Source organism: Ammospiza nelsoni, chromosome 3, assembly GCF_027579445.1.
Source record: "Ammospiza nelsoni isolate bAmmNel1 chromosome 3, bAmmNel1.pri, whole genome shotgun sequence".
Taxonomy (NCBI): Eukaryota; Metazoa; Chordata; class Aves; order Passeriformes; family Passerellidae; genus Ammospiza; species Ammospiza nelsoni.
The window spans coordinates 112,244,489-112,271,604 of NC_080635.1; the positions used below are offsets into that span (position 1 = coordinate 112,244,489).

At 46.0% G+C, this 27,116-nt stretch overlaps 1 protein-coding gene across 1 annotated transcript; it reads right to left on the bottom strand.

The window, feature by feature from the left end:
- Positions 1–2,541: 2,541 nt before the first annotated feature.
- MTMR9 (myotubularin related protein 9) lies at positions 2,542–26,665 on the bottom strand. Its single transcript, XM_059469063.1, has 10 exons — positions 26,203–26,665; positions 22,436–22,544; positions 21,989–22,114; positions 16,940–17,113; positions 13,765–13,982; positions 11,612–11,773; positions 9,747–9,888; positions 8,369–8,589; positions 6,760–6,911; positions 2,542–6,346 (listed from the first exon to the last, which is right to left on the bottom strand). The coding sequence occupies exons 1-10, from the start codon at positions 26,385–26,387 to the stop codon at positions 6,177–6,179; spliced, it is 1,659 nt and encodes a 552-aa protein (XP_059325046.1). The 5' UTR covers positions 26,388–26,665; the 3' UTR covers positions 2,542–6,176.
- Between the last annotated feature and the right edge of the window lie 451 nt (positions 26,666–27,116).

Below are 27,116 nucleotides of genomic sequence, written 5' to 3' on the forward strand. Positions count from 1 at the left end.
TGACTCAGCCTGCAGGGCTCTTCCCTCCGGGCTCTGACACTTTTCCATGCATTTCTCCAATCCCATGTGCCACGTGGAATCTCAAACAGCCGGCCCAGCACAAGTGAGGTGGATAAAGAGGCGGGGGAGGGCAGGACAGAATTTTAATTCAGGATTGCCACAGCCTTCCCCATTGTGAAATGACAGCATTGCCAACTGCTGGCAGCACAGCCAGGACACTCCATGCGCTTCTTGTTGCACAAGTGTCCTATAGGGATCTCTGGAAGGAAATATTTTTCTCAGAAAGGCACAGGTTTGTGGGTTTTTTGTTTTTATTCCCTGAAGGAAGGGTAGAATCCAGAGCCCTACATTTACCCCACTGTATTACAAAGTCCTGCTTTGTCCCCAAAACAACTGATGGATGTGTCTGCCCCATCCCTGGAAGTGTTCAAGCTGGACCCCAAAAAATGGAGCATAGTACAAAGAAACGAGGTAGTTCTCTGTTAAAAAACCCAACAAAACAAAAAATGAACCAACTCGAACTCTGGAACAACTTTTGTTCCTGCCATAAAGGTTTTATTTTGTTCCACCAGGTACCTACAAGCCAAACCCAGAAAATTCCCTGTAGAAATGCTGCACTTACCTTGCTGGGACATCCCAACAAATGTTTTCCATGTCAGGAAAGAACAGCAGGAAGCAGATTTTCTCTGATGTCCTTTATCTCTTGTACCTTTGAATGAGGCCCTTGCCAACAGAGCCTTTTTCCTTCACACAGTGACCTCAGGCTCCACTTTTCAAACGTGAAACCACCCCCCAGACAGAACCAGTACCAGCTGGGATGTGCAAACTGGTCATGTAAATGGCTAAAACCACTTCCCAAGCTATAAAAAACATTATTTTAGTGACTACACTGTGGGTTTTAGTGGTGTAACTACATCTGTGCAGTGCCCAGGTTGTCTGCCAGCATTTTAAGATCCTGAGGGAGCAGATTTGGAGCTTTAAGAGCAAACCCTTCATGATCTGACCTGCAGCATCAGAAAAAGCATCAAAACCCATCAGCAACACCCTCCCAAGAGAACATCAGAGGATCAGCACCTCAGCTCTAAAAGACAAACGCCAGGGCTTGTGGTGACATTTCCAGGGCAGGGGGAGCTCTGACCAGCCCAGCCCAGCATCCCAAGCTCCATCCACTGCAATGGGAATTCCTCCTCATTGTTTCCCCTCTCACTGCTTGGAGGAAAAATGGGCAGCAGGGAAGAGACTCCTATAATGGCACTGGGCAAAACCACTTGGGATTTCCAAGAAAAAAATTCAACAGACTCAAGAAAAGGTTAAAGAAAAATTTCAACACTTGTTCAGTTGGATTCTCCATCCCTGGAAGTGTCCAAGGTCAGGCTGGATAGGATTGGAGCAGCCTGGGATATTGGAAGGTGTCCCTGCCCATGGCAGGGGGTGGAACTGGATGAGCTTTAAGGTCCCTTCCAAACCAAACCATTCTGGGATTCTTTAGTTATTTTCTTCCCCCACCCACCAAAAATCAAATTTAACCCAAGTCAGACTGCCTGATCACTGCTGAAAATATTTTAAAACAGACCTACTCTGCTCCAGCTGGGACTTTTGGCATAAATAGTGCCTGAATGTCAATCTTTCAAAATCAAAACCTTCAGCACCCATCCCTGTGTTATCTCATGGGCTGCAGAGGCTGCAGGGCAGCACAAAGACCCCCAGCCCCCATCTGCTCCAACCCCAAAACCACAAAAACTCATCAAGGAAAATAGGCCAGCAGTTCCCAGCCTCCTGACTCACCAGCCAGGAGAGATCCAGGAGTTCATACAGTTCCCAGCCTCCATTTCCCATGAGCTGTTTGTCCTTTTTGTGTCCCCTGCCTTAAAACCAGCAGGTAACTGTGACCCCAGTCCCTGATGGACTTCAGAGTCACAGGATGGGTTGGAAGGGACCTTGAAGATCATCCCATTCCACCTTCCTGCCATGGGAAGGGACACCTTTCACTATCCCAGGCTGCTCCAAGCCCTGTCCAGCCTGGCCTTGGACACTTCCAGGGATCCAGGGGCAGCCACAGCTTCTCTGGGCACCCTGTGCCAGGGCCTCCCACCCTCACAGGGGAGAATTTATTCTTAGCATCTCATCTACATCTGTCCTGGTTTTGTTTAAACCACTCCCCCTTGTCCATCCACCTCCTTGCAAGGCTTTGCTTTGCTCCAAACCCCTCTCCCTGTGAAACCCCTGCCCTTCTTCCCTTGGAGAGATCAATACCAGGATAAAAGGATCAATATCAGTATAAAACCTTGGCTAATCAAACTGTTTATCCATCACAAGCAGAGCTGCTGTCCAAGGCCCAAACCCATTGGAGCAGAGCTCTGCAAGCCCCTCACAGCCCCAGGGGCTCACCCTTCTCCTTTCATCCCCCTTCTACCACCACAGGGCCTGTTCAGCTGTAAAATAAAACATAATCTAGCTGAAAAGAGCTAAAATTTCAAGCAAAAACTTAATCCAAGTCACACCCACCCACATCCCTCCTGTGGGAAGCAAAGGACACAGTAATAAAGAAGATTAAGAAGTGTAATTAAAGAACTTTTTTAGTCTTCACGGTTTTAATTTAAACAGACACATCTACTAAGCTCTCAACATATCTACAGCAAAGTTTACAGCCACTTTGTATCTGTTTTGTTCTCCCCAAATGGCTGAACCTCGAGCCATCATCTTCTTTTTTCCTCAGATTTGTTACTTTGTCGTTGTTGCAGTAAATTCCACACTGCAGCAGCTGGGATTCTGTACACACACAGCAAATACCTAACACCAGCACACGACTCCCAGCCCTGGCATTTCAAATTGTACAGGAAAAATAAAATAAAATAACAAAAAAAAAACCCAAGACTGATGCAGCAGCCAAGTCCAAATAGCAGTTCCAGATGCTGGGCCAGCAGTGCACTCATCACTTGAACAGGCAGTAGTGAACAGACACAGCTCACACAGTGCAGCTGTGACAAAACACAGGCAGTGCTGGCACAAACCTCACCCCTCACACAAGCACAGCACTGCCCAAGGCTTTAGCAAAGCACAATGAGACACCAAAAATGCTGTACAGTGCAATTTTAAATGAGATCCTATGCAACAGGGACAATAGTGCACGTCAAAACCAGCGCCACATTCAAGACTTAATCGATACAATCAAAATATTGAAGGTACATATTTCCCTTATGAAAACTGTGCAAGTTAGTTCCTTTTCCCTTCTTTTTTTTGGTGAATGGCAGAGTGTCCTCCCCAAATTCTGTGGATTGACCCCTAAAATTTGGAGATGGGGCTTTCTCTCCGTGTCCAGCTTGTTCCACAAAGGGTGTGTGCAAAAGAGCAGGAGCATGGTGGCAGCGAGGGCGTAAGGCAGTGGCACAGGGATGAGCCAGAGCTGGGCACTGCCCCAGCTCAGGAATTCACAGGGAATCTGCAAACTGGGGCAGGAATCCCCCTCTGAGGGAGCAAACCCATCCCTGGCATTAAATATGTGATTTAACAAGGGAGGCAAGCAGCAAAGCAGAGAACGGGAGAGAGCTGCTGTGAATCTGGAGGCTGGCAGGCACTGGAGTGGAAAAGCTCCAAGGGAATGTGGCAGCAGCGTGGCAGGACAGCTCTGGGATTGTCCTGTCCCTGGAGAACCTGCACCACCTCACATTCTGGCCCCACTGCATCTCCTGCCAGCCCTCCCAGGCCTGTGACACAGAGCCTGTGCAGGGACAAGGTGCTGCAGGGCCCAGGAAATGTGGAATAAATAACCTGCAGGGGCTGCTCAGAAGGACACCAGCACTGCCCCAAGGATTCATTCCCAGGATCCACGTTCCCAAGGCACACACACAGAATGCTTGGGTGTGCATTCAACACAAGTGGAGACTGAAATTGATGCCAGCTCAGAGGGAATGTGCTGCCTTTTGTTGGCTGTCACAGCTGGTTTCCCAATTTCCTCAGAAGCCTGCAGTTTGCAGGAGAGGCTGGAGCAGCCAGGCAATTAAATCCAAAAAAAAAAACCCCTCTCTGCTTCTCTATTATTTAGCTCAATCTATAATTACTGTGTTAGGGAATTGCATAACCTTTAGGAGTGTTTTATGTATAGTCTATTACAGGGAAAATAGTGCCTTCTGAATCCTTCCCATCTGGCTGGGGATAATGGATTTCAGATGGAGAAATTCTGAATGGGGTTGGGAAACACCACCCAGGCAGGTGCAGATCCCAAAGACATCATTCCAGGGGGTGTACAATCATTTTAAGGGATTATCTGAGCAACATACCCAGAGGAATCACCAGGTTTGGAGGAGGGAACAGCCCAATTCTGCCTCCCCTGGGCTGCAGAACAGATCCCCAGCCACCCTGAGCAGCATTCCCTGTGTCAGACTGGATCCAGGGAACAAAGCTCCAAACCTAAAAAGAAATTGGCATTGCAAGCAGGGGAAATCACTCTTCTGCCTTAAGTGGGGAGTGTTTTAAAAGGGATCTTATTTTTTAAGTCAGAGGACTTCAGGGATAAGTTGAGCTTAGGCAAGAAGGAAATCATTAAGGAAATAAAGACTGAACAAAAGGCATTAAGGTAGCACTTGACCATTATCACATAATTTTATATAATTTGCTTGGTTATAGAATTTTCTTAGACTGCATTTAGTGGCTACATGATTTTTGCAGGTTCCTGCCCAGCTACTTCTACAAGTACAGATCCTGCATTTTCACACCTATCTATATGAAGTGGCTTTTAAATAAAGGCAGCTTCATTCCATAAACTTGGAAGCTCAGCAGTTTCCAGAGGCATCCCACCACTGACCTACTGCAGCTCTGTTCACTCCAGCAGAACCAGGCTAACACGAAGCTCTTTTCTGGATAATCCCAGCCACATGTGCTGCTGTTAATTCAACTTTTCCCAGTCCTGTGGAGCTACCCAGGGAATCAAGCTAAAAAAATGCCTCAGGGAGTATTTCAGACCTACCCCTACCTGTCTTTTTAAAGGAGGGAAAAAAATCACAAAAGAGAACTCTGATTTTATAAAAAGCAGATTGAAGCCACAGAAATGGAAAGAGCAGCTACAAATTACAAAGTTAAATGAGAAAGAGCTTATCCCTAAAGTCTTTAAGCAGTTTTAGCAGCTACAAATCATCTAAACTCTTAGTATTTTTTTTTTGTAGTGTGATGGCCCCTTCATCTGCAGCAGATCTGTGAGGTCACCTGAACATCCAGCTTCTGCTTTTGAGGTTTCACGAGATGGGCATAAGAGCATAAGAAGGAAAAGCACATCAGGTGCAACAGAAGTGTTTTGTTGAATTGTAAATAAAGTGTTGCTCTTGCACCCTGGCAATGCTGTGAACCTGGCCAGGTGTCCAAACCCAGCCAGGGGGGTTGGAATTTCCAAGAAGGCAGCTTGGCTCTGATTTAAAGGACAGCTCTGACCCCTGTTCTGCAAGTGGACACCCCCACCAACTACTAAACCTTTTTGTTCTCCAGGTAGAATAAAAAAAAAGTTTGTTCCTCCTTAGGAGATCATTGTCCACGAGGGACAATCCCACCTGAAGGTCATGGCTTAAACATTAGCAGCAGAATCCCTCCATCAATTCTGTATTGCACCGAAATGTCTTGCTCTGGTTTGGTATTCAACTTCCTGCTCCCGAGCCAATGCTGAACACAAAAACCCAAGTGTGAGATGTGAAGGCTACTGAGAGTATTGTGTAGACTGGCAGAACCTGTAATTTGATTTGAACCATTTCTAGATTTCCTAGGAAATTAAAAGAACTAAGCTGCCTTACTTACTCTTTGAGAGAAAAGGTGCTTCCAGACAAAATGCCTTTACCTATCTCTATAGAACTCTGTATTTCAATCCTGTGAGTGTTCAACAAAACCAGAAAAAGTCTAAAATAAAGTGGAGACATCCTGTCTCTTGGCCCATCCTGGTCATCCACATAGTTGGAGGTAAAGAGTTCCAGCTTCTGCTGACACTGTACCCAATTCTGAGACAGAACAGCTGCCAAGAGGGGACATTGTGCCCAGCTGTGTCTTCTGTAAACAAAACAAAAACCCCTCCCCAAAAAGCAGGGAGGTTCATGGAGTGAGGGGTTCAGCAGTGGGAGGGTCAGCTGTACCCAAGGGCTCAGCAGAACATGCACTTTCCATGGTTCCTGAAAGAAAAGGTCTGAGAGACAAAGCCCAGCTCAGGGCTCCTCCCCCTCCTGCACCTCCCCATCTGCCTCCATCTCCGCCAGCTGCCGCCTCAGCATGTTCACCTTGGCCTGCAGCTCCTTGTTGTACTTGATGATGTTGATCCTTTCTTCCTCAGCCTCCTCCAGGAATCTGGAAGGTCTGTTCCAGCGTAGGAAGATACCTGGAAGCCCACAGACACCCAGGTCACAAGGGGTTCTTGAAACAAGGGGGAGTTCAGGAAGGTTGTTCACATTCCAGCAGCTCTCAAGTCACATTTTCTTCCCTTTCTCTCCCCCTCTAAAGGGCTTCCCCCCCTCCTCTCCAAGCTCACCATCCTGTTACACAAGGTTAATAAAAGAAAAATGAGGAGGGTTCATTCCTTTTTTTTCCTCAGACCACTCCATTTTCAGTCTCCACCCTGCCATGACAGCCTGCTTGTATCATGAACTCTTCAGCATCCATGGCATGGGGAAAGTTTCTGCAGCAGGGAACTCACTGCACATGGATTCTCCAGAATGGTCAGCAATGAAGTCTGACAAAAAAAAAATCACAAAAGAGACATTGTATGTAACAGGGAAAGCAAATCTGGCTCACCTTCCCAGAGCTGCAGGCTCTGTGGGGCCACAGAGGGCCAGATGACAAGGCTGTTGGCCTCATAAATAGGGTTCTGGAACCTGCTCAGCTCTTCAGGCCTGTTCACCCAGGACCAGAGGGACATGGTCTTCTGAGGCAGCTTCAGTTTAGCCCTAAGAAACCCACAGGAACAAATCAGTTTTATACACTTGGATCTGTAAGGTTCTTGTTAGAACCACACAGACAAGGCCACAAGTTTTTCCATGTGCTACTCCCCCAGATAATTCAAGTTAATCCCTTCATCATCATGGCACAGGGTGTACACATAAAGCAATTTACTCAGCATGGCTGATTACAAATAGTTCTGAGTAAAAGATGGGGAAATAACCCTTGTAAGATGGCTGCCTGCTGCCCAGGTGAAAAATCAGTCACCTCCCACTGTGGTTTGAGTGTCAGGTTTGGAAAGGGATCAGGCTCTTGTGTTAAGATGGAGCTGGAAGGTGGGGCAGGGCTGCATCAGGGAAGGATGGAAATGGAAATCTTGAGCACATGAAAGCAGTTTCACTGCTGGAATGGGCACGTCTGACAGGTCCCTCTGGTGGCAGGAAGGAACTGAGCACACAGAGCAAGCAGTGCTGTTTTCCTGGGCCCAGCAGTTCCAGGGATCCCTATGCCTCAGATTCCAGCAAATCTCATTCTGCCTGCACTGGTAAATTGCACTGCCAGCCAGGCAGGAGATTCAGCACTCCTGTGAATGCTTCAGACAGCACAAGCTTAACATCAGCCTTAACCCCTGTCTGTGCTCCCAGGCTGACGTGCTCAGATGTGACAGGCAGGTTATTACACATAACATCCAATACTCCTCCAAATTTCAGCTCATTGCCTTCAAGTCTAACTTGGTTTTGCAGATGACTGGTTCAGCAGCCCTGCAGAAGGCAGCAGAGTCTCTTCTACTTTAGCCCAGATTACTTTAAGGACAGAGAGGTTTACAGGAAGCTTTAAATTGCCTTCCTTCTCTGAAGGATCATTTTTGTTTTTCCCTTCCTGTCCAGTCCAGCAGGAGTCCCTCAGCCATGGCCTTACTGGAGCCAGGAGTCCTGAGGGCAGAATTGCCAAGCTCCAAACAGGAATTCAAACCTCCCTGGCAGCTGTGGGCAGCTCCAGTCCTTCACCCTGTTTCTACTCCCAGGGGTGTCTCAGGACCACCAGGCTACAGAGTGACATTCCTCCCTCACAGTTCACATTTTCTTCCTGGTGAGGGACAGAATTGTCAGCTGTGGCCTTTCCCTGCCTCAGCCTCCTCCTCCTCCAGGCCTCCAGGCCTGCAGGGACAAGCCTGCTTCCCACAGCTGTGACTCATACCAAACTCCAGCTGGTTATGCTTTCATGGAAGAGTTTCTGGGTGAGAAATTAAATAAACTGATGGGTGGAGATTTTTGGCCAGGTTGGACGGGGTTTGGAGCAGCCTGGGATAGTGGAAGTTATGTCAAATGAAAGCCCATGGCAAAGGGTTGGAACAAAACGATCTTTAAGGTTTCTTCCAACCCAAACCATTCTATGATTCTGAGACTTTCTTTTAGTCAAATTCAGCCTGATATTTAAAGGATTCAAGTCAAGCATCCTTACCGACCTTTCACTTTCATTGTTCCCCAGGAAGGTCCCAAACTGGGAGGCGTAGGCGTGCTCAAAGAGCAGGATGAGGAAGTGCTCGTTGAACTCGAAGGAGCAGGGGAACTGCCGGTGGATCTGCCACACACATTCCAGAAAGAGCAGGAACACTGGGGCCTCCCACTTCTGCTTGCTGTTGGAATAGGCTGACTGGGCACAGCGCTGCTGGAAAGGGTGGCCAGCCTGCAGGGAATCAGGGAATCATCACACACAAGGAATGGGATGGGAGGACATGTGGAAAAAACACTTCAGAGTGAGTTCTGTCCATGCAACTGCTCAGGACCAAGCTGTTAGAAAGCATTATCCCTCTGCTGCTGGGACACCTCAAATCTGGGATTCAGTTTTGGGCTCCTCCTGACAAGAAAGACATTGAGGGGCTGGAGAGTGTCCAGAGAAGGGAATGGAGCTGGGGAAGGGGCTGGAGCACCAGGAGGGGCTGAGGGAGCTGGAAAGGGGCTCATCCTGGAGAAAAGGAGGCTCAGGGGGACCTTGTGGCTCTGCACAACTCCTGACAGGAGGGGACAGCCAAGAGGGTCAGGCTCTGCTCACAGGGAACAGGGACAGGATGAGAGGGAACAGTCTCAAGCTGTACTAGGGGAGGTTTAGATGGGATAATAGAGAAAATTTCTTCATAGAAAAGGGTTGTTCAGCCTCGGGCAATCAGGGAGTCCCCATCCCTGGAGGGATTAAAAAGCCATGTGGATGTGGCACTTGGGGACATGGATGAGTGGTGGCCTTGGCAGTGCTGGGGGACAGTTGGACTTGACAATCTTAAAAGGTATTTTCCAGCCTAAATGGTTCTGTGATTCTCTGAGTGATTTCCCTGCCTTTCTCAGGCTGTGTTTGATCAGAGAATGTGAGCAGGAACAAGCTGAGGTGGGTGGACTGGAGGACCAGACTGCCAAGGTACAAAGAGTACAGCTCAGGTTTTGTGGTTTGGTCTGAACAGTTTTCTATGATATGTTTTCTCTAATAAGATGGAAGAGGTGCAGCCTGCTCCAGTGGAAAGTGTCCCTGCCCATGGCAGGAGGTTGGAATGAGAGGAGCTTTAAGGTCCCATCCAACCCAAACCATTCTCGGTAAGAGATGTTCACCCTTAGCACACAGAACAGACAGTTCCCAAAATCAAAAACCTGCCATGAGAAGCAGAGGCCCCAGCAGTGCCAGAGGACAAATGACTCAGGTAATGATGCTGCTCTTTAGGACAAAGGACACTCACACTCATCAGGGCTGCAACAAGGCCCAGCCTGCTGGCTGCCTCTCAGGCTATTTCCCAACCCCAGTGTGTGTGGAACTGGCTGTTGTTCTGTCCAGGGAACTGTTGTTCTGTTGTTCCTTACCTGCAGCCACTCCCTCACTACAAGAGCCTCGAAGCCACGGATGGTCCTGCACCTTGGGTCCAGGATGATCTGTGCCAGGGAAGTGACCTGGAGTGTGGAATCAGTTCCTTCACTGCCATGCACTAACACTGAAGCACCTTCCCTGGGAAAGGAAAAGGTGGGAAGGGATAAGAGTATGAATGAGCAGAACCCATCCCAGTGGATGGCAAAACATCCCATGGACACCAGGGTTGAGGATTTTCTGGCTCCTTATCACCACTGCAGCCCCATCCCACACGGATCCCACCTGGATTCCACATGGATCCCACCTGGATCCTCATCCACAGCGACCTGAGCTCTGCATCACTAAAAGCTCCATGTCTTGCTGAGCAGTCTGGAACTCCAGATCCTTTCCCACACTGACAGAAGGTGCACAGTGAGAATTTCCTTGGGGCTCTCACTCTTTGGGATTAGCATCCATTTGAGTTACAGCTTGGAAGTGCAACTCATCCCATTCTACCCCTGCCATGGCAGGGACACTTTCCACTATCCCAGATTGCTCCAAGCCCCATCCAATCTGACATTGGATACTTCCAGGGATTCAGAAGCAGACATAGCTTCTCTGGGCACTGACTGCCAGGGCCTCACCACTGCTATCTTACAGAGTTTCTCCCTAATATTTAATCTAAACCTTCCTTCCCTACCTCATCTTCACCTATCTCTACACTTACTTTCTAACACTATTTTCCCCTTTTATCCTTTAAGATGTTGGAAGATCTGTCCCAGTCATTCCCTCTCCATGGAAAATACAACAGAACTCTCCTTGTCAGCCCAGCTCTGACCTCCAGGCTCTGAGTGAGACAGGTCAGGCACCTGGAGCTGATTTGCCATGGCTCCACATGGTAAACACAAAGAGCAAAGCTGAGGTTAAAAATTATGAAATCAGCCACTGTCCCAACAAGCCAGGAGGGTTTCATCACTGATCTTTCCCATTACATGCTTGCAGGAAAGAATTTCAGATAAAACTATTGATCCAGAGCAATCCTTTCCTGGCACAGCCAGTAATGAAACCAGCACTGTCAGAGCTTTTAAAAAGCACAGAGCTCCCACTTTAATGCAGCACTGCTGTCTCACCACTGAGCCTGCATTTCAGCTGCTTGTGTGCCTGCAGAATACAACCCCAAGCTCCTATGAAAAGCCAGGTTCTCCCTAAATTTTGGGTGGGTTTTTCCCACCCAGAGTCACAGATAAAACCAATTTAGATTCCTGCATCTGGCCTTACAAACCTGGCAGCTGAGAGCAAGCATTGGCTCTGCAGCCAGAGGTGTGAGCATGAGTCAGCTGAGTCAGCAGCATTTGTGAAAGAAATGTCAGGTTAAAAGAGGTCACAAGCACTTAGAAGGGATGAGCAGGATTGCCTGGATAGGGCTGTGGGGATAAAAATATAAGAGGGGAAAAGCACTGGACCAATTCCTGGGGAAAACAAGGAGATTACATTGTTTTAACCTCTGGAAATGAGGTGTGGTATTGGAAATTTGCAGCTGAAAAGAAAAAAAGATTTGCTAAAAAAGAAAAAGGCATCTCTGTGTCCCCTTTTCCTTAGACCCATTTTAACCCAAACCTTCAATAAAACTCTCTAAATTAGCTTGGCTGCAACAGACACAGGAATTTACCTTAATCACATGATCCAAAACCATTTCTTAGCCCAGATTTTCTCTCTCCTCCTGATTTATTGGAGGAACATTCCTCCACCATAAGGAAACAGAATCCTCCATGGGTACAAGTGAGCCAGACCACGGTGGGCAGTTATTGACACTGCAGAGGTATTTAGTGAGCAATCTGTAACCAGTGAATGAGCAACCCAAGACTTTCTGCAGGAGATTTACCTGTCAATGCACTGAGCAGCCAGACAGGCTGCAGTCAGCAGCTCCTTGATGTGAGTGAGCCAGTTGGAAGCTTCCAGTTTACTGAGCCAGCGGTCCATGTTGTGTGACTGGTCATTGCAAGCCTCCACCAGCTTGATGAAGCTCTCCTGCAGGATATGAAACCTGTGGAAAAAGGAAAACATTGTTGAAAGCACAAGAAATAACATAGGAATGAGGACATGGATTATTTAGTGTTTGTACATTGAGTTTATTCATTCCCCTCTCTCTCTGATGCTGTAAATAATCAGCAACAAATGTAAGTTCACATAAAATCTTTTGAAACAAAACCAAACACTTCAAATATTTGCCAGGAAATTCCTTATTTGACTGCTCAAGAGCTGGCCTACAGCTCCAGTAACATTACTTCATGTCTGTGTAGAAGGATTCCCCAAAATTAAGGCTTTAAGAGAAGTTGAACACCAGACTAAAAGTCTGTTTATTTAACAACTTGTCTCCAAATGACTGAACAATATCAGATGTCCAGAGAAAAGCACTGGATCACAGAATCATGGAATGGTTTGGGTTGGAAGGAAACTTAAAGCTCATCTCATTCCGACCCCCCACCATGGGCAGGGACACTTCCACTGTCCCAGGTTGCTCCAAGCTCCATCCAACCTGGCCTTGGACACTTCCAGGGATGGAGCAGCCACAGCTTCTCTGGACAAATCCTCTGGATAACAGGAGTGTGACAGACACAGAACAAACCCTCTCCTGCAGAAGTTTTCTGGCAAGGTACATATTCCTTCCTGTGCCAAGGAGAACACAGGAAGGCTGAGTGTGGCTGAAGATGGCCAGGAAAAGAAACAGCACAGGGAGATGCCTGATGGCTGAAACCTGCAGCAGGTTGCTCACAACAAGGAACCAAACCAAAAATCCCCTTATCATGCACATATTCTGGATTTGCCACAGAAGGAACATGACCCTGTTGCAAGGAGCCAGGGTACACAACTCTTCTTACAGGAGCAAATCCTTTGTGGAGGCATCACTGCTCTGATGACCTCATGCAGCCAAGCCCAGGGGAAAGCCTGATTTCACCCACTGTTATTGTGATATTTTTTGAAAAATCCCTTTGCCAGGATTTCTTCTCCTGGCAAGATAAGAAGCCTCAGCTTCTCCATCTTTTATTGCTTTGGAATGTAATTTAAAGAATTGTTTACCTAGCATGTGAATTGTTTTTAATTAATGGCCAATCACAGCCAGCTGTGTTGGACTCTCTGAGTCTGTCAGAGGTTTTTAATATCATTCTTTTCTAGCCTCCTGATGTATCTTTTCTCTGTGCTTTTAAGTATAGTATAACATTTTTAATAAAAAATAATATCATATGAAATATCATATAAAATATAATATAAAATATCATATCATGTCAAATATCATGTCGTGTCGAATATTATGTCATGCCAAATATCATGTCATGTTGTGTCAAATATCATGTCATGTCATATAATATCATGTCACATCATAAAATGTCAAATATCATGTCATATTAAATATCATGTCATGTCAAATATCATGCCATATAATATCATGTCATGTCATGTCAAATATCATGTCATGTCATATAATATCATGCCATGTCATATAATATCATGCCATGTCATATCAAGTATCATGTCATATCAAATATCATGTCATATAATAGAATGACATGTCAAGTATGTCATGTCATGTCAAATATCATGTCATATAATATCATGTCATGTCATATTAAATATCATGTCAAATATCATTCCATATCATATCATATCAAATACCATGTCATATAATATCATTTCATGTCATGTCAAATATCATGTCATTTCATGTCAAATATCATGTCATGTCATATCATGCCATGTCATATCAAGTATCATGTCATATAATATCATGTCATGTCATATCATGCCATGTCATATCAAGTATCATGTAATATAATATGTCATGTCATATATGTCACGTCATGTCATATATGTCACATCATGTCATATAATATGTCATATATCAAATGTCATATGTTAAATGTCATATATCAAACATCAAGTATCATATCATAAAATAATAAATCAGCCTTCTGAGAACTTGGAGTCAATTCTAATCTCTCACCTCGTCCTAAACCCCTCAGCACCACACCAACCCACCTCTCGATGTATTTGTGGATCCTCCTCCACTGGGGGTAGTGCACCTCCTGCTCAAAGCCGCCTCCCTTGGCCCGGGCCTGCTGGGCCACGTTCAGGGGCCGCGTGTCGATGACGAAGCCGCGGCGGCCGGAGCGCAGCGTGGCGTTGATCAGCTTCTCGTCCTCCTTGCAGCGCCGCCCGTTGGTGCCCGTCAGGGGCTGGCTGCTCCTCAGCATCGCCTGGGGAGACACAGAACCATGCCTGAGGTACTGTGGAGAGAGTTCTGACTGAAAGGCACCACTGAGCTCCAAGCCTTGCCCTGAATCCTTCAGTTCTTTCAAGTTCTGTCACAGACATATTTTATGAAAAATCTTTTTGTTAGGACTTTTTCTCCTAACTATCCTGGCTATCCTCTCAGCAGCCCTGGGAGGATGAGTAGGACTCAACCAAAGACAAATCCAAAAAATCCTAGCCTTTTCTTCCATCTCCCACCTAGGCTGAATAGCAATCATTATCATCCACAACCCTAAACTCATCATCCTCAACTTCTAACCAATACGCTATAATAACTGCAACCATTTTCCTCACCTCACCTGTTTCTTCCTGAGAAGCTGAGAGGAAAACTGCAACCTTTTTCCTCATCTCACCCACTTCCTCCTGAGAAGCTGGGAGGCCTCAGGAACAAAATGTAAACAACGGTTATCTGCTGCTGTGGAATGCAACAGGTGCATCTTTGATTGGTCTCATGTGGTTTTTTTCTAATTAATGGCCAACCACAGTCTGGCTGTTTTGGACTCGCTAGTCAGTCACAAGATTTTATTATCATTCCTTTCCTTTTTCCTTTGCTTGCTAGCCTTCTGATGAAATCCTTTCTTCTAATCTTTTAGTATAGTTTTAATATATCATTCTCTTTTAATATAATATATATATCATAAAATAATAAATTAGCTTTCTGAAACACGGAGTCAACATTCTTGTCTCTTCCCTCATCCTGGGACCCCTGTGAATCCACCACAAAGTTCTATCACTCTCAAGGATTTAAAAGTGAATTAGAAATTCTTGAATCCAGCACTCATTTGGCTGGGCAAGATTTAAATGCCAGGCATCATCTTAGAGGCTGTATCCCTCCAGTTATGCCTCAAGGACCATCTTTGTGAACTACTGATCTGCCTTTCTGCTGATGGCTCCTTTACAAACCCTGGCAGTGCTATAAATCCCTGGAAGTGTCACAGCCAGGCTGGATGAGGCCCTGAGCAGCCTGGCCTGGTGAGAGGAATCCCTGCCCATGGCAGGGGTTTGGAACTAGATGGTCCCCTAAGGATCCTCCTGACCAAAACCATCCTGTGATTCTATGCAAGTAGCTTTTTCAGGATTTTAATTTTCAAGGTCTATTCCCAACTCTGTTCTTAAAACACTCAAATTGCTCATGTGTTCAAGGTGACATTTTTACCCCATGGATGGACTGATCAACCTCAAGTCCACAGACTGCTGAGCAGAGATTTCTCTTTAGCAAATGCCTTTCAATTCAGAAGCAACACAGCAGCTCAAATCACAATGAAAATGTGAGGGCAGCCTGTCAGCAACCCCAGCAACAGCTGAGAGCTCAGAGCCAGGAGGGCAAAGAGAGTGACAGCATTACTGTCACAACTGCAACACTCTGAGCCAAACACTGTTGTACTCCTCACATGAAACATGCACAATGTTGAGAGATAACTGAGCAAAAATCTTCTTTCAATGGTTTTCAGTTGAGCTGAGAAAAGGCAAAAAGCACAACTCATGTGGAGTAGGTGGCTGGCTGCTTTTAAAGCAAAGAAAATCCCAAAGTATTCCTGAGTCAGACTAGACAGCTTCAAATTGAAGGCTTACAAATCTTGGCCACAGGAGGTGAGAAGGCATTGGAGCATTTCAGGAGACTGTATCAAGTTTAAAAACTGCAGGTTGGACATCCCAGCACCCTCAGAACCGGTTACATCAGCAAGAGACGCAATTACCCAACACTTTCATACAGTGCATTTCTTAATCACAATGTATCAGTCACTCCATTAGATTCTGGCTTGTTGAAGTCTGTGCAATACCAAGAATTCGCTGCTCCTGAGTTACCCTGCCAGGCTCAGAGAACAGATTGTTCTGATCCTCCTTGCACAGTCACACAGCAGAAGCAGCCTTGGCTCTGCTGTCACCACTGTGACGAGGGCCCAGTGCTCACAGACAGGACAATGTGGCTCCTGCCATCCTTGCCATGAAAACTCTTGGCAGACACAGCCAGCCAGGGTGCCAGCAGTGGCTTTACAAGGCTCATCTTGTTCTTACTGCTGTAAGCAAACTGCTGCCATGCACATTCCCAACCAAGCAGATTAATGGATATTTCCAGGACGGAGATCACTCATTCCATCACCCAGAACCAGGATCCAGGGGCAGCCACAGCTGCTCTGGGCACCCTGTGCCAGGGCCTCCCCACCCTCACAGGGAAGGATTCCAATATCCCATCCATCCCTGCCCTCTGGCAGTGGGAAGCCATTCCCTGTGTCCTGTCCCTCCATGCCTTGTCTCAAGTCCCTCTCCAGCTCTCCTGGATCCCTTTAGGCGCTGGAAGGGGCTCTGAGGTTTTCCTGGAGCCTTCTCTTCAACAGGTGAACACCCCCAGCTCTCCCAGCCTGGCTCCAAAGCAGAGGGGCTCCAGCCCTTGGAGCATCTCCTTGGTCTCCTCTGGACTCTCTCCAGGAGCTCCATCTTGGGGATCCCAGGCAGGACATCACAGGAGCAAATTGCCCTCCCTTGACCTGCTGGTCCCTCTTTCATTCTCATGGATTTGTCACATCTGTGTTCTGCTTGTCCCACAGAAAATATTTATGTTTTTATAACTAATTCCAGGGAAGCACCCACCTCCACACAGCCTTTCTGATTCCAGGTGGCCAAAGGAAACAACTTCCACAAAAATATTTCAGTAAAATATGTGCCCTCAGAAGATCTGGACTACAGAAACTGGGGCAGAACTGGTTTAACCTGAACCCCTGAAGGCACCTGTGAGCCCAGATGTTGTGTTTTCATTGTCACACCAGCAAGAGACCAGGGAAAAAACCCCAACATTCCCTGAGGAAGCCAGCAAATAAACCAGCAGCTCTGTTACTTCCACAGCATGAAACCAACAGATTCCCACACTTCCTGCAGGCAGAAGCACCCCTCAAACCCAGCTCACCATCCCGTTTTTCTTGTGGTAGTAGCTCAGCACCGGGAAGCGCCCACCGTAGCGGAACAGGGCGACTTTGCGGAGCGCTTCGTCATCGATGGATTTGGGGACAATGACAACTGGAGGGTAGGAGGGACACACAGAGAAGTCCTTGTTCACACAGCTCAGACGCCATTCATTGGTCTGAAAAACACCAGAACAGCTTTGGGTCAGAAAAGGCATTATATGGGAGAGGTAACAGGAAAGAAAGACTTCCATGCACAGGATGAAGCACACAGACAGAGTCGTGTTTGTGATCTGTTCCATTTACACCACAAGTTGTACCAATAATTTTTCCAGCACATCCCTTGGTGCTCCCTGCAATCATCTCCTTGCAGCAGCTCCAAGAAGCTCATTCCCCAGAGAGCAGATAAAGCTTGGAAGCAATGGAAGAATGAACAAGTTCCCCTCTTTGGTTTATCACATCCTGAAACAGCACAAAATAAGCCCATGTGGGCAGATATGGATGATTGTGGCTTTAAATTGTTTCATAGGCACAGCAGACAGCAATGGGAGACCCCACAGAGAAATGTATTCCTACAAGAGTGGGAAAAAAGTTCATTTAGATACAGGCAATATGGGCCCAACCCTCCATCTGTGCTGAAAGAAGAGCTCACAAGACAAAGGTGGCCAAGAAAGGCAAAGAACCTCCACCCACTCCAGATGCTGAAGGTTAAAAATTCAATTTAAACATCTCCAGCTTTTCTGTGGTTTCAGCTACAGTTCTTCCTCCTAAAGCACCTTCTGGAAGGGGCCCAGCAGCCAAGCACTGAGAGCACATCAGGAGCTCTGTGATGTAACTGCTCCAAATCCTGGGAAAGAAGTGCTGAGTGTGGCACCTCACAGGCACTTGGCATGAGAATTCCAGCTACCTGATACCCAGGGTCACCCACAGGCCTTGGCTCCAGCTCAGGGAAAAAGGTCAATGAGGAGCTTCTGCAGCAGGGAGAGACCTCAGAGATCCATCAAACCTCTGCTCATAGGAGTTCAAGGAAAGTTTGAGGCAGACAAAAATGCAGAGGGATAAGGCAGGCAGGACAAAGTGAGAGAAGAGCAAAACAGCTAAATTAGGCTGTGAGAAAACACACAAAATCCACATCAATTCAGGTCTGCTGATTTAACATGAATAAACTGCACATCTCTGATCAGAACTCCTTTCTTCCAGATCCTTACTACCCCTTGCCACCTGATTGCTACCTGCTTATAAAAATGCACCTGACTGGCTCACTGGTCCAGTGGAAAATGGGGATCAATTCAGGAATGTCTTCTGGCAACGAAGCCTTTCCATCAGCTGAACAAGCTGATCTATCTCACAACACTATTTCAGCAGAAGCAGCTCCAAGGCATGGGATGTGTGCCTTAGGAGACAGGAAAATTGTCCTTTTTGGTGGCAGCCTAAAAAAGCTGCTGAGAAAAAATAAATATCAGCATCAAGAGCAGTAATTGCTGCCTTTTTGCAGTAGCCCAGCTGGACAGTTTTGCATCATCCATGCTATAACCTTATTTCATTATTTATTAGCCTCAAAACAGCTCCTCTGAACAGCTCCATTTTATAAAAAGCAGAGCTTCTCCCAGATGCAAAGTCAAATTGCCTCTGGCCATCATGTTATGAGCAGAGATGAAAACTTCTGAGACACAAAAGGATGGGGCTGGTCACAGCTCCAGCTTTTAATGCACCAGCAATGGGATTTTTAACAGGGTTTTTGGGGTGTCTGTTGGGTGTGCAGTTTGATTACCATGAAACAAAACACACATGGATCAGGAATATCAAATTGATAAAAACCTCACCATGACACAGGATGTTGAGAAGGCAAAACCAAAACTCTGGGGAACTTGTGGGAAACTGGCTGTCCCTGGCACCACCAGTATGGAAAGGAATGGAGGAGCAGCACCTGATTTATCCCCCACTCTGGTAATTTAACCCTGCTCTCCCCCCCATTTACAGCAGACACAGAGATCCTGTTATGTCATCCCGGTGTAATTTCCACGACAAGGAGGAGGAGCCTGGCAGCACTTGGCACCATTTGTCTTCCCTCCAACAGCTCCTGCTGCAGAGATCCCATTAACCTCTGTACTGCCAGTCCAGATTGCCCAAATCAACTCCTTTAGCTTTGGCCTGGCTGGAATTTGGAAGGAAAAAGGGTCATCAGTAACTGGAAGAATGAGGCAGTAGCAGAGGAAGCAGAAGGACTGCAGGGAAAGGGATGAGCTCACTTTCAACCAGGTAATTGTGCTGTGTGAAACTCAGGGAGTGCAAAGCGAACCCTTAATTTCCCCAGAAAGACATCTGAGCTTTTAGGAATCAAGAAAAGTTAAGGATAAAAGCAGCAAAAAGATGAGGGCTGAACAGAAAGGAGAGAGAATTTCAGAGGAAAACAAGAAAGCAGCAATTTTTAAACCTAGTGCAGGATCAACTCTTGGATTCCTACTTTTCTTGTCCGAATACTTGTTTATAGAGACATTGATTCCCAAAAGTCCAAGCTATCATTCCTCCTAAACTGAAAATTGCCAGGAGAGGTCGTTTTCCACAAAACATTGGGAAACAAGTCAAGCTCTATCAAAAGGCCTTAAAAAAAAGTCAAGAACCCAGCATGGATCTTGGGAGACCCTGCAAAGCAGCAAAGCCAGAGGCCTTTCCCAAGGAACAAGCCCTGCTGGGATCAGATTGTACATGGACAAGGAGCAGAACAAATGTAAAGATTGATGCTTGTCTGAGAAGAGCAAAATATGGCTCACAATTACCATTTGACCTGAGCCCAAACCCAGAAAATTCTGATTTCTAAAAGGAGCTCTGACATGAAGATGAAGCACAACTGAGTTGTTCAGAATCCTGAGATCTTTCCTTCTAAAAGAACAGAGAGAAAAAAGGGAGGGGAAAAGGAAAGAAAAGAGAGAAAAAGACAGGGAAAGAAAGAGAAAAAGGAGGTGAAGTAAAAAATGGAGAAAAAGGGGGGAAAGTAAAAAAAAACAGGAAAAGAGGAAAGAAAATAGAAAAAAGGGGGAAAAGAAAAACGAGAGTAAGAGGTAATGAAAAAAAACAAAGGAGGAAAAGAAAAGAGGAAAAAATAAAAGGGAAAAAGGGGTAAAGAATAGAAGAATGAAGCAAGGGATTTTCTTGGCAATAAAATACCTTTATGTTAATTATACTGGCAGTGTAGAAACTTCTCAGCCTCTTCACTTCATTTCAGAAAACTAAATTTGGAAGAAAAATTTTTGAATTTCCAGAGTTAGTCTGCAGCATTGTGCAGCTCTGGAATTTGGCAGAAGAGAAACCTTTTGGCTCTCCTCTGAGTGCTCAGAGGAAATCTGAACCCCTGCACATACTCTGAATTCCATTCACCCCTCACTGTGCAGGAAGAACACAAAACCCGTGCTATATAATCTAAATATTTAATATTTACCTAACTTTTAAAAACAGTATTAACTGTTACACTGCACTTTGCTATTAGAGAGTGTTGAAAACAACTCTCCTGTACCAGATAAACGTGGAATTAATAAATTACTAGAAATTAATAAATTACACAGAGCTGTAGGGTGAATGAAATAGTTTTTGACTTGTTATCCTACTGGCAAAGGTACAGATCCAGATGGATGATTTAGCAGAGGCAGGAACCTTTGGAATTCTTCTCATCTGACTTCTGGGAGAAAGATTTAAATCAGCCATGTCCTTGCTCCAGCCTGTCACATAAAGCAGTGTCTTTCCAGAACAAGAATTATTTGGTCAGTGAGACATTTATCTGTTGTTCAGGAGATGTAAATCATTGGAAGGTGGCTTTTGACACCATTCTATTCAAAATCTGAAGTTTTGGGTTAAAAGCCAAGAATTAATTAATCAACATCTGTCAGACATGGAGATTTTAAAGGAATGAATGATTGCCCTGGAAATGTGGTGCTAAACAGTAATGAGGTTTTTAAATGTAATTCTTACACAGAGAATATGTTCAGAAAGGCAAGAGTTTGACAAATGAAGATTTAAATCCCTGAAAAAAACAAGGAAAAAGAGCACATCAATGGATCCATGTGCTGGATATGATAACAGTTGGTCTGCCTTTGGATGGCAGAGGAAGATAAGACACATGAGAGTGCTCTAATTATGAGACAAAAATAGCAAGGCCTCTGAACCCCTTTAATGTTCTTTAATTTTCTGGTGATTTCATCAACTGAATTTGGTCAAGCTGGTCATATTATTCAGTTGTTACTCACAGCCAGGAAATGACACAGGCTGCAGACAAGCTGGGCTGCAGAGAGGGGAAAAAAAAATAAATAAAATCAATGCTCTTGGATGCTGCACTAATGGATGTGGGCTCAGAAACCTGAGCTGCTGGAGCAAGAGCACAGACTGGATGTGAAACAAAGACCTGGAACACAGAGATGCAAACCCAAGGAATTATTAAAACAGGTTCCTGCACCCAAGATAGTTCCCGCTCTAGCAAATTCAGCATCCTAAAAGGAAATTTGAGTAAGAAAAACAACAGGCAATGCCACAAGAACAATTCCTACCCAAAACAAAATCAATGTGCTCAGCAGCACCTGGAAAAAGAGAACTGGAAGTTTCCTGCTTTTTGAACCTCAAGAATATTTCTCCAGCATCAATTAAAGGAAAAAATGTTTCAAACTGGGCATCTTCATTGTCATCCTCCTAAAGAGCAATTTTTTAAAACCAATATAATTTCAATGAAGGGTCTGACAAAGATTCATCTCATTCTACTCCAGATCAAAATTAAGAACAACAAAGCCAGGACAAAGGATTTCAATTTGTTCTTCCAATTAGAGAACCATCCCCAAAGGCCAAAAACATTTCCTACCTTTGTGATTTCCTTGAAAAAGGCCTCAAACATCCACTTGTACAAGAAGAAGGAGCAAACAAATGTCTGATGTTACAGAGGGAATATTTCAACAACACTCACTTCTCACCCAGGCACCAAATGGATTTTTAACCATCTGGGATTTCCAGTCCAGTCACTACTGGGTGAAACAGTTCAGAGAATGTGCCTGGGAAATCCCTCAAATCCCACTCACCACTGAGCTGAGGTGCTCAAACTCCTGTTCCAGCAGAAAGGAGGACCATCCATCCTCCAGGACCTCGAACATGGGCCGGTAGAAGAAGGGATACATGAGGGTGACTGAGTCCAGTGTGGAAAGTGCCTGTGGGGACAAGAGAAATCATGGAATCACAGGTGGGGGTGGAAGGAACCTTAAAGCTCATCCCATTCCACCCCTGCCATGGGTAGGGACACCTTTCACTACCCCAGGCTGCTCCAAACCCCATCCAGCCTGGCTTTGAAAACTTCCAGGGATGGACAGTCCAAAACCTCTGGGAAACACCCCACAACCCCCCAGTATGTGAAATATTCCAGATTCTTCTTTGCTTTTCAAAACATGAAAACCTAACTGGAAAAAATATAGCTCTTAAGGCTGAGGTGAGCTCAAGACCTGCAGGTTTTCTGGGTGATGGTAGCTGCTCACCTCAATGGAGCTGGCAATGTTCAGACACTCCTCCATCCCTGGGATGTCCAGCTGGATAATCCTCAGGTCTTTGCATTTTATCACAATGGTGCCCAAGGAGCCCACGAACCTACAGCAAGACAGGAAAAAAGACTCCCATAAAAAACAGGATCCTCTAAGGCAGGAGAGGTGGCACAGCTATTCCCACGAGGCAAATCTCCATGAGGGGCAATTTGTCTGCAGGGGAACCTTTCAGGGAAATAAAGAAACAAACACAACTTGTTATTTGCTGTTTGCAAGGTTGATTTTATTTTCTTGTATTCCACCATTTTGCTGTGGCAGGGAGTGGAGGTGTTACATCACAAATATCACACTGCTGGGAGCAGGGGGGAGACCCTGGCACAGGGTGCCAGAGAAGCTGTGGCATCCCCTGGATCCCTGCAAGTGCCCAAGGCCAGGGTGGGGACTGAGCATGGGAAGAAATTCCCTGAGTTTTCCACCTCTCTGCTCCTTTCCTCTCTCAGAAATAAAGAAGGAAATCAGGAACAAATTTAATCAGCAACAAACTTCATCAGCACCCAGCAACTCCCCCATCATCCCAGGCTCTGTGCTTTTTTAAATCACTGATTTCTTGCTGGTAGAAAGGAACTCTGTTATACCAGACTTTCTTAAAAGCCTTTAAAAACAGGGGAAAGACTTTGTAATTAATATAAAAATGAAGTATTATCATCAAAAAGGACCAAGGTGAGGGAGCAGAAGACAATGACCAGGTGAGATGGGGCAGACACTCAGTGAGGGGCAATGGTGCAGGTAAAGCAGAAATGAGGGGGAAAGAGAAATTTCTGAACTCTGTAGTTTAAAGGGGATGGGCAAGAAAAAAATCTGGAGCTCTGCAGCTAGAGCTGAGCTGTAGCACAAAAAGCACATTGCTAAAGGGTTATTAATTCCCATAATCAGCTGGAAGAGTAAGGGATGATGCTGCTGAGCAGCAGGAGAAGATCTGGGGCTGAGCAAGTCAGAGCCCAATTCTGCCACCAGTTTTGGAGGGTGACACAAGGCAAAGCCCTCCAGCAGTGCTCTGACATCCCTCTCTGTGCACAGTGCATCTTTATAAAGTGCTTCAAGGGTGGATGAATCCACTGAGCAATGAACACAGAGCAAAAAAGGTTAAACACAAAAATTCTGACTCTCTACAGGACCAAAAAAAACCAATCTTTGGGATGCAACATCAAACATGAATGTCCAAACAGAAAGGGAACCCTGGGCCCCAAGAGGATCACTCAGGCTGGAAAAGGATCATTGAGTCTATGGGGATTTTTGGAAGGAATTTTGAATGAGTTAAAGATGGGACCTCTGGGTTGTTTTTGATGATGTGATTTTATTGTTCTCATCTTCTACAAAGGGTGAGCTCAGCTCACATCTTCACTGCATGGTTCAGAACAAGACTCTTAGTTACAAGACCTTTTAAGGATTTATTGACCAATAAAACACTGCCAAGAAGGATATTTATGGTTTTGACCCAATCCTTAAATATTTCATCTTATGGACTCATGCTACAGTGGAAGTTTTCTTAGCCAATCATGTTCTGACTTACAAACCTACAGTGCTGCTTTTTAAACTCCTTGTTTACCTCAGTAACTACTTTTATTTTTCTATGTCTTAAACTCTAAAATTTTAAAATTTCTTCTTCTTAGCTTAACATGTCTCTGCTTTAAACTGTAAATCCACATTCTTGCTTCCAGCACCTCATTTTCGGAGCCTTTCCCAAGGTCTCAGATCAAATCCTGGGTTTAACTCCAAGCTTTGACTTACAGACTCAAAGTTCTGAGAATTCCCTGCATTTTGGATTCCAACAGAGTCCAACCTTGTCACCAGCCCAGAGCTCTGAGTGCCACATCCAGCCCTTCCTGGGACACCTCCAGGGATGGGCACTCCAACCCTCCCTGGGTATTCCAAGGGTTTAATTTCCCTTTCTGTGGAGAAATTCCTCATGATGCCCAACCTGAACCTCTCCTGGCACAGCTGAAGGCAAAGTCTGTGCCCAGAGCATCCTCCCTGCTCTCCACACCAGGATTTGGGACAGCTGAGGTGCCAGCCAGCCCTTCCCAACCACAAGGGGTGGGAGAAGGGATATCCCCAGCCAGGGGCTGTGCACAAATCACAAACGGGATGGGGCTGTTAGGAACGTGCCTTGAGCTGTTTGATTTTTCAGCATCACTCCCATTCTGTGGTTATGACAGTGGGAAGATGCCAGCAGCTCACATCCCAGGCAGCAGACAAAAATTTAATGTTACAACCTAATTTAAAAGTTTTTTTGACCAATCCCACAAAGCAAAAGCACATTGACAGTAGTTCTACCCATTGTTTTACCTTTGGTTAAACAGGGCTTGCTTATTTTGAAACAATTCCTGCTTGTAATCCTTAAAACACAGTGCACAGAACTCCACTATTAAGCTTAAAACTTCCTAAATAAACTTTTCTCGGTTAAGGAGTTATTTTAGACAAGTGTTAATACACAGGCCATTATTCTATTAGTTTTACTTTTCTACTTCTTACAGAATTTTTCTGCTGACCAATCTCATGGCTACTGCTCAGCTCTGATCACAGTTCTGCTGTCTCTGAGCTGCCTTCTGCAGCTTTGCCAAATCCCTCTGATTTTATGGATTCCCACTCCTTGAGCCATTTTATTTTCCAGCATCAGTCTCATTCCATGGTTATGACAATGTGAAGATGCCATCACTTCACACCTTAGGCAGCAGACAAAGAATTTAATATTACAACTTACTTTAAAAGTTTTTTGAGCAATCACACAAAGCAAAAGCACATTGACAGTAGTTCTATCCAACCACTATCAGCACAGGCACCTTTGGTTAAAACAATGAATTATTTTGCTTATTTTGAATACAATAACTGCTTGTAATCCTTAAAACACAATGCACAAAGCTCCATTATTAAGCTTAGAACTTCCTAATATCTTGCTAGATAAACTTTCCTGCAGACTAGGGAGTTATTTAAGCCAAGCATTAATACAGAGATTATTGCTCTATTTGTCCTTACTTTTCTACTTCTTACATAATTTTTCTGCTGATTTATCTCATGGCTGCTACTTAGCTCTAATCACAGTTCTGCTGTCTCTGAGGCTGCTTTTTGCAGCTTTCCCAAATGTGAAAAACGCTAATCACTTGTTTTTAAAATTTTAAAAGTTTAATACAATTAGAGTAATAAAAATTTGGACAAATTGAGTTAGGACAATATGAGACAACAGAAACAAAGAGTTATGAATGTCCAGGTACTTTCTTCTGGGCAACACGAGCCTGAAAAAGGACACACATTAACAGAGGATTAAATACAACAGCCTGTTGCATATTCATACACCTCATCCATGATGCATCAATTCCATTCAAACACAGGATTCTGTCTGGTCATCCTCAACTTCTTCTTTTGAATCCTGACAGCACCTTCGAGGCAGGAAGAAGTTCATTTCTTCTGATAAGAGAGCAATAAATTCTTTATCTCTGAAAGATTCAGGTGTCCTGTGGCTGCTATCTCGCTGCAAGTCTTTTCTTTAAAAAAAAACTATCCTACATAGCATAGTTTCTATTTTAACATTTTGTTATAACCTAAAACTCTATTTACCGCACTACTTAAGAGAATTAATACAGCATTCCTTTCTAACACAACACATCTAACATTCATTTGAATATTTGCAAAAAGCCAATAATAAAATAGGCATTTTTCACACAAACCCCTCTGATTTTGAGGATTCCCAGCAGGGAAGCGTCTCCCACCTTTTCTCGATGGAGTCGATGTTGGAGTGCAGCAGCCACAGCTCCTCGGCGTTGTCGCGCCGCCGTGACGAGAAGATGAGGTGGTGCCCGGTCAGGCACAGCGTGCCCTCCACGGCCGGGTGGAACGGGCGGTGCAGCACCACGTTATCCGCCCGGGGCGTCTTGATCAGCTCGGCGAACTCCATCCCGGCCGGGGACGGCGGGGGAAACTCAACTCACTGGGAAAATTCACCGGGGAAACGGGGGGAGCTTCGGCAACACCGGCAGGAGGCCGGGAAAGCCGCGGAGGGCGTGCGCGGGGCCACCCGGGCAGGTGGGGGCATCACCCGCGGTGGCGGCGGCGGCTCCGCGGGCACCGGGAGGGAACCGCACCGGGCCCGCCGTTCTCCCGCAGGGCCGTACCGGGGCTGTGGAGTGGGCGGTACGGAGGGGAGGACACGGGCAGAGGCTCGGTGCTGCTCGGGGAGGGTCAGGGAGCCGCGGGCCCCCCGGGATTCCCGGGAGCCGCCGGCGGAGCGGGATGAGCGGGATGGGCCGGAAGCGCCTCCCGCGTCACGTGACGCGCACCGGGACCAATCCGCGCTCGGGATCCTCACGGAGGCGGCGAGGCGCGGAAAGGGTCCGGGCGCGCGGCACGGCCCCGGCACAAACGTTCCGCGGGAATTGATGGATGGGCGGGGACGGGGAGGGCCCAACGGGGAAGGGGCGGGGCCATGGGCGGGGCTTGGGGAAAGCGGGCGGGAATGGGAACGGGAATGGGAACGGGAACGGGAATGGAGCAGGAATGGGAACGGGAACAGACAGGGATTGCGAATGCAGCGGGAATGGGAACGGGAACAGGCAGGGATTGGGAATGGAGCAGGAACGGGAGCAGGAACAGGAAAGGGAACAGTCAGAGATTAGGAATGGAGCCG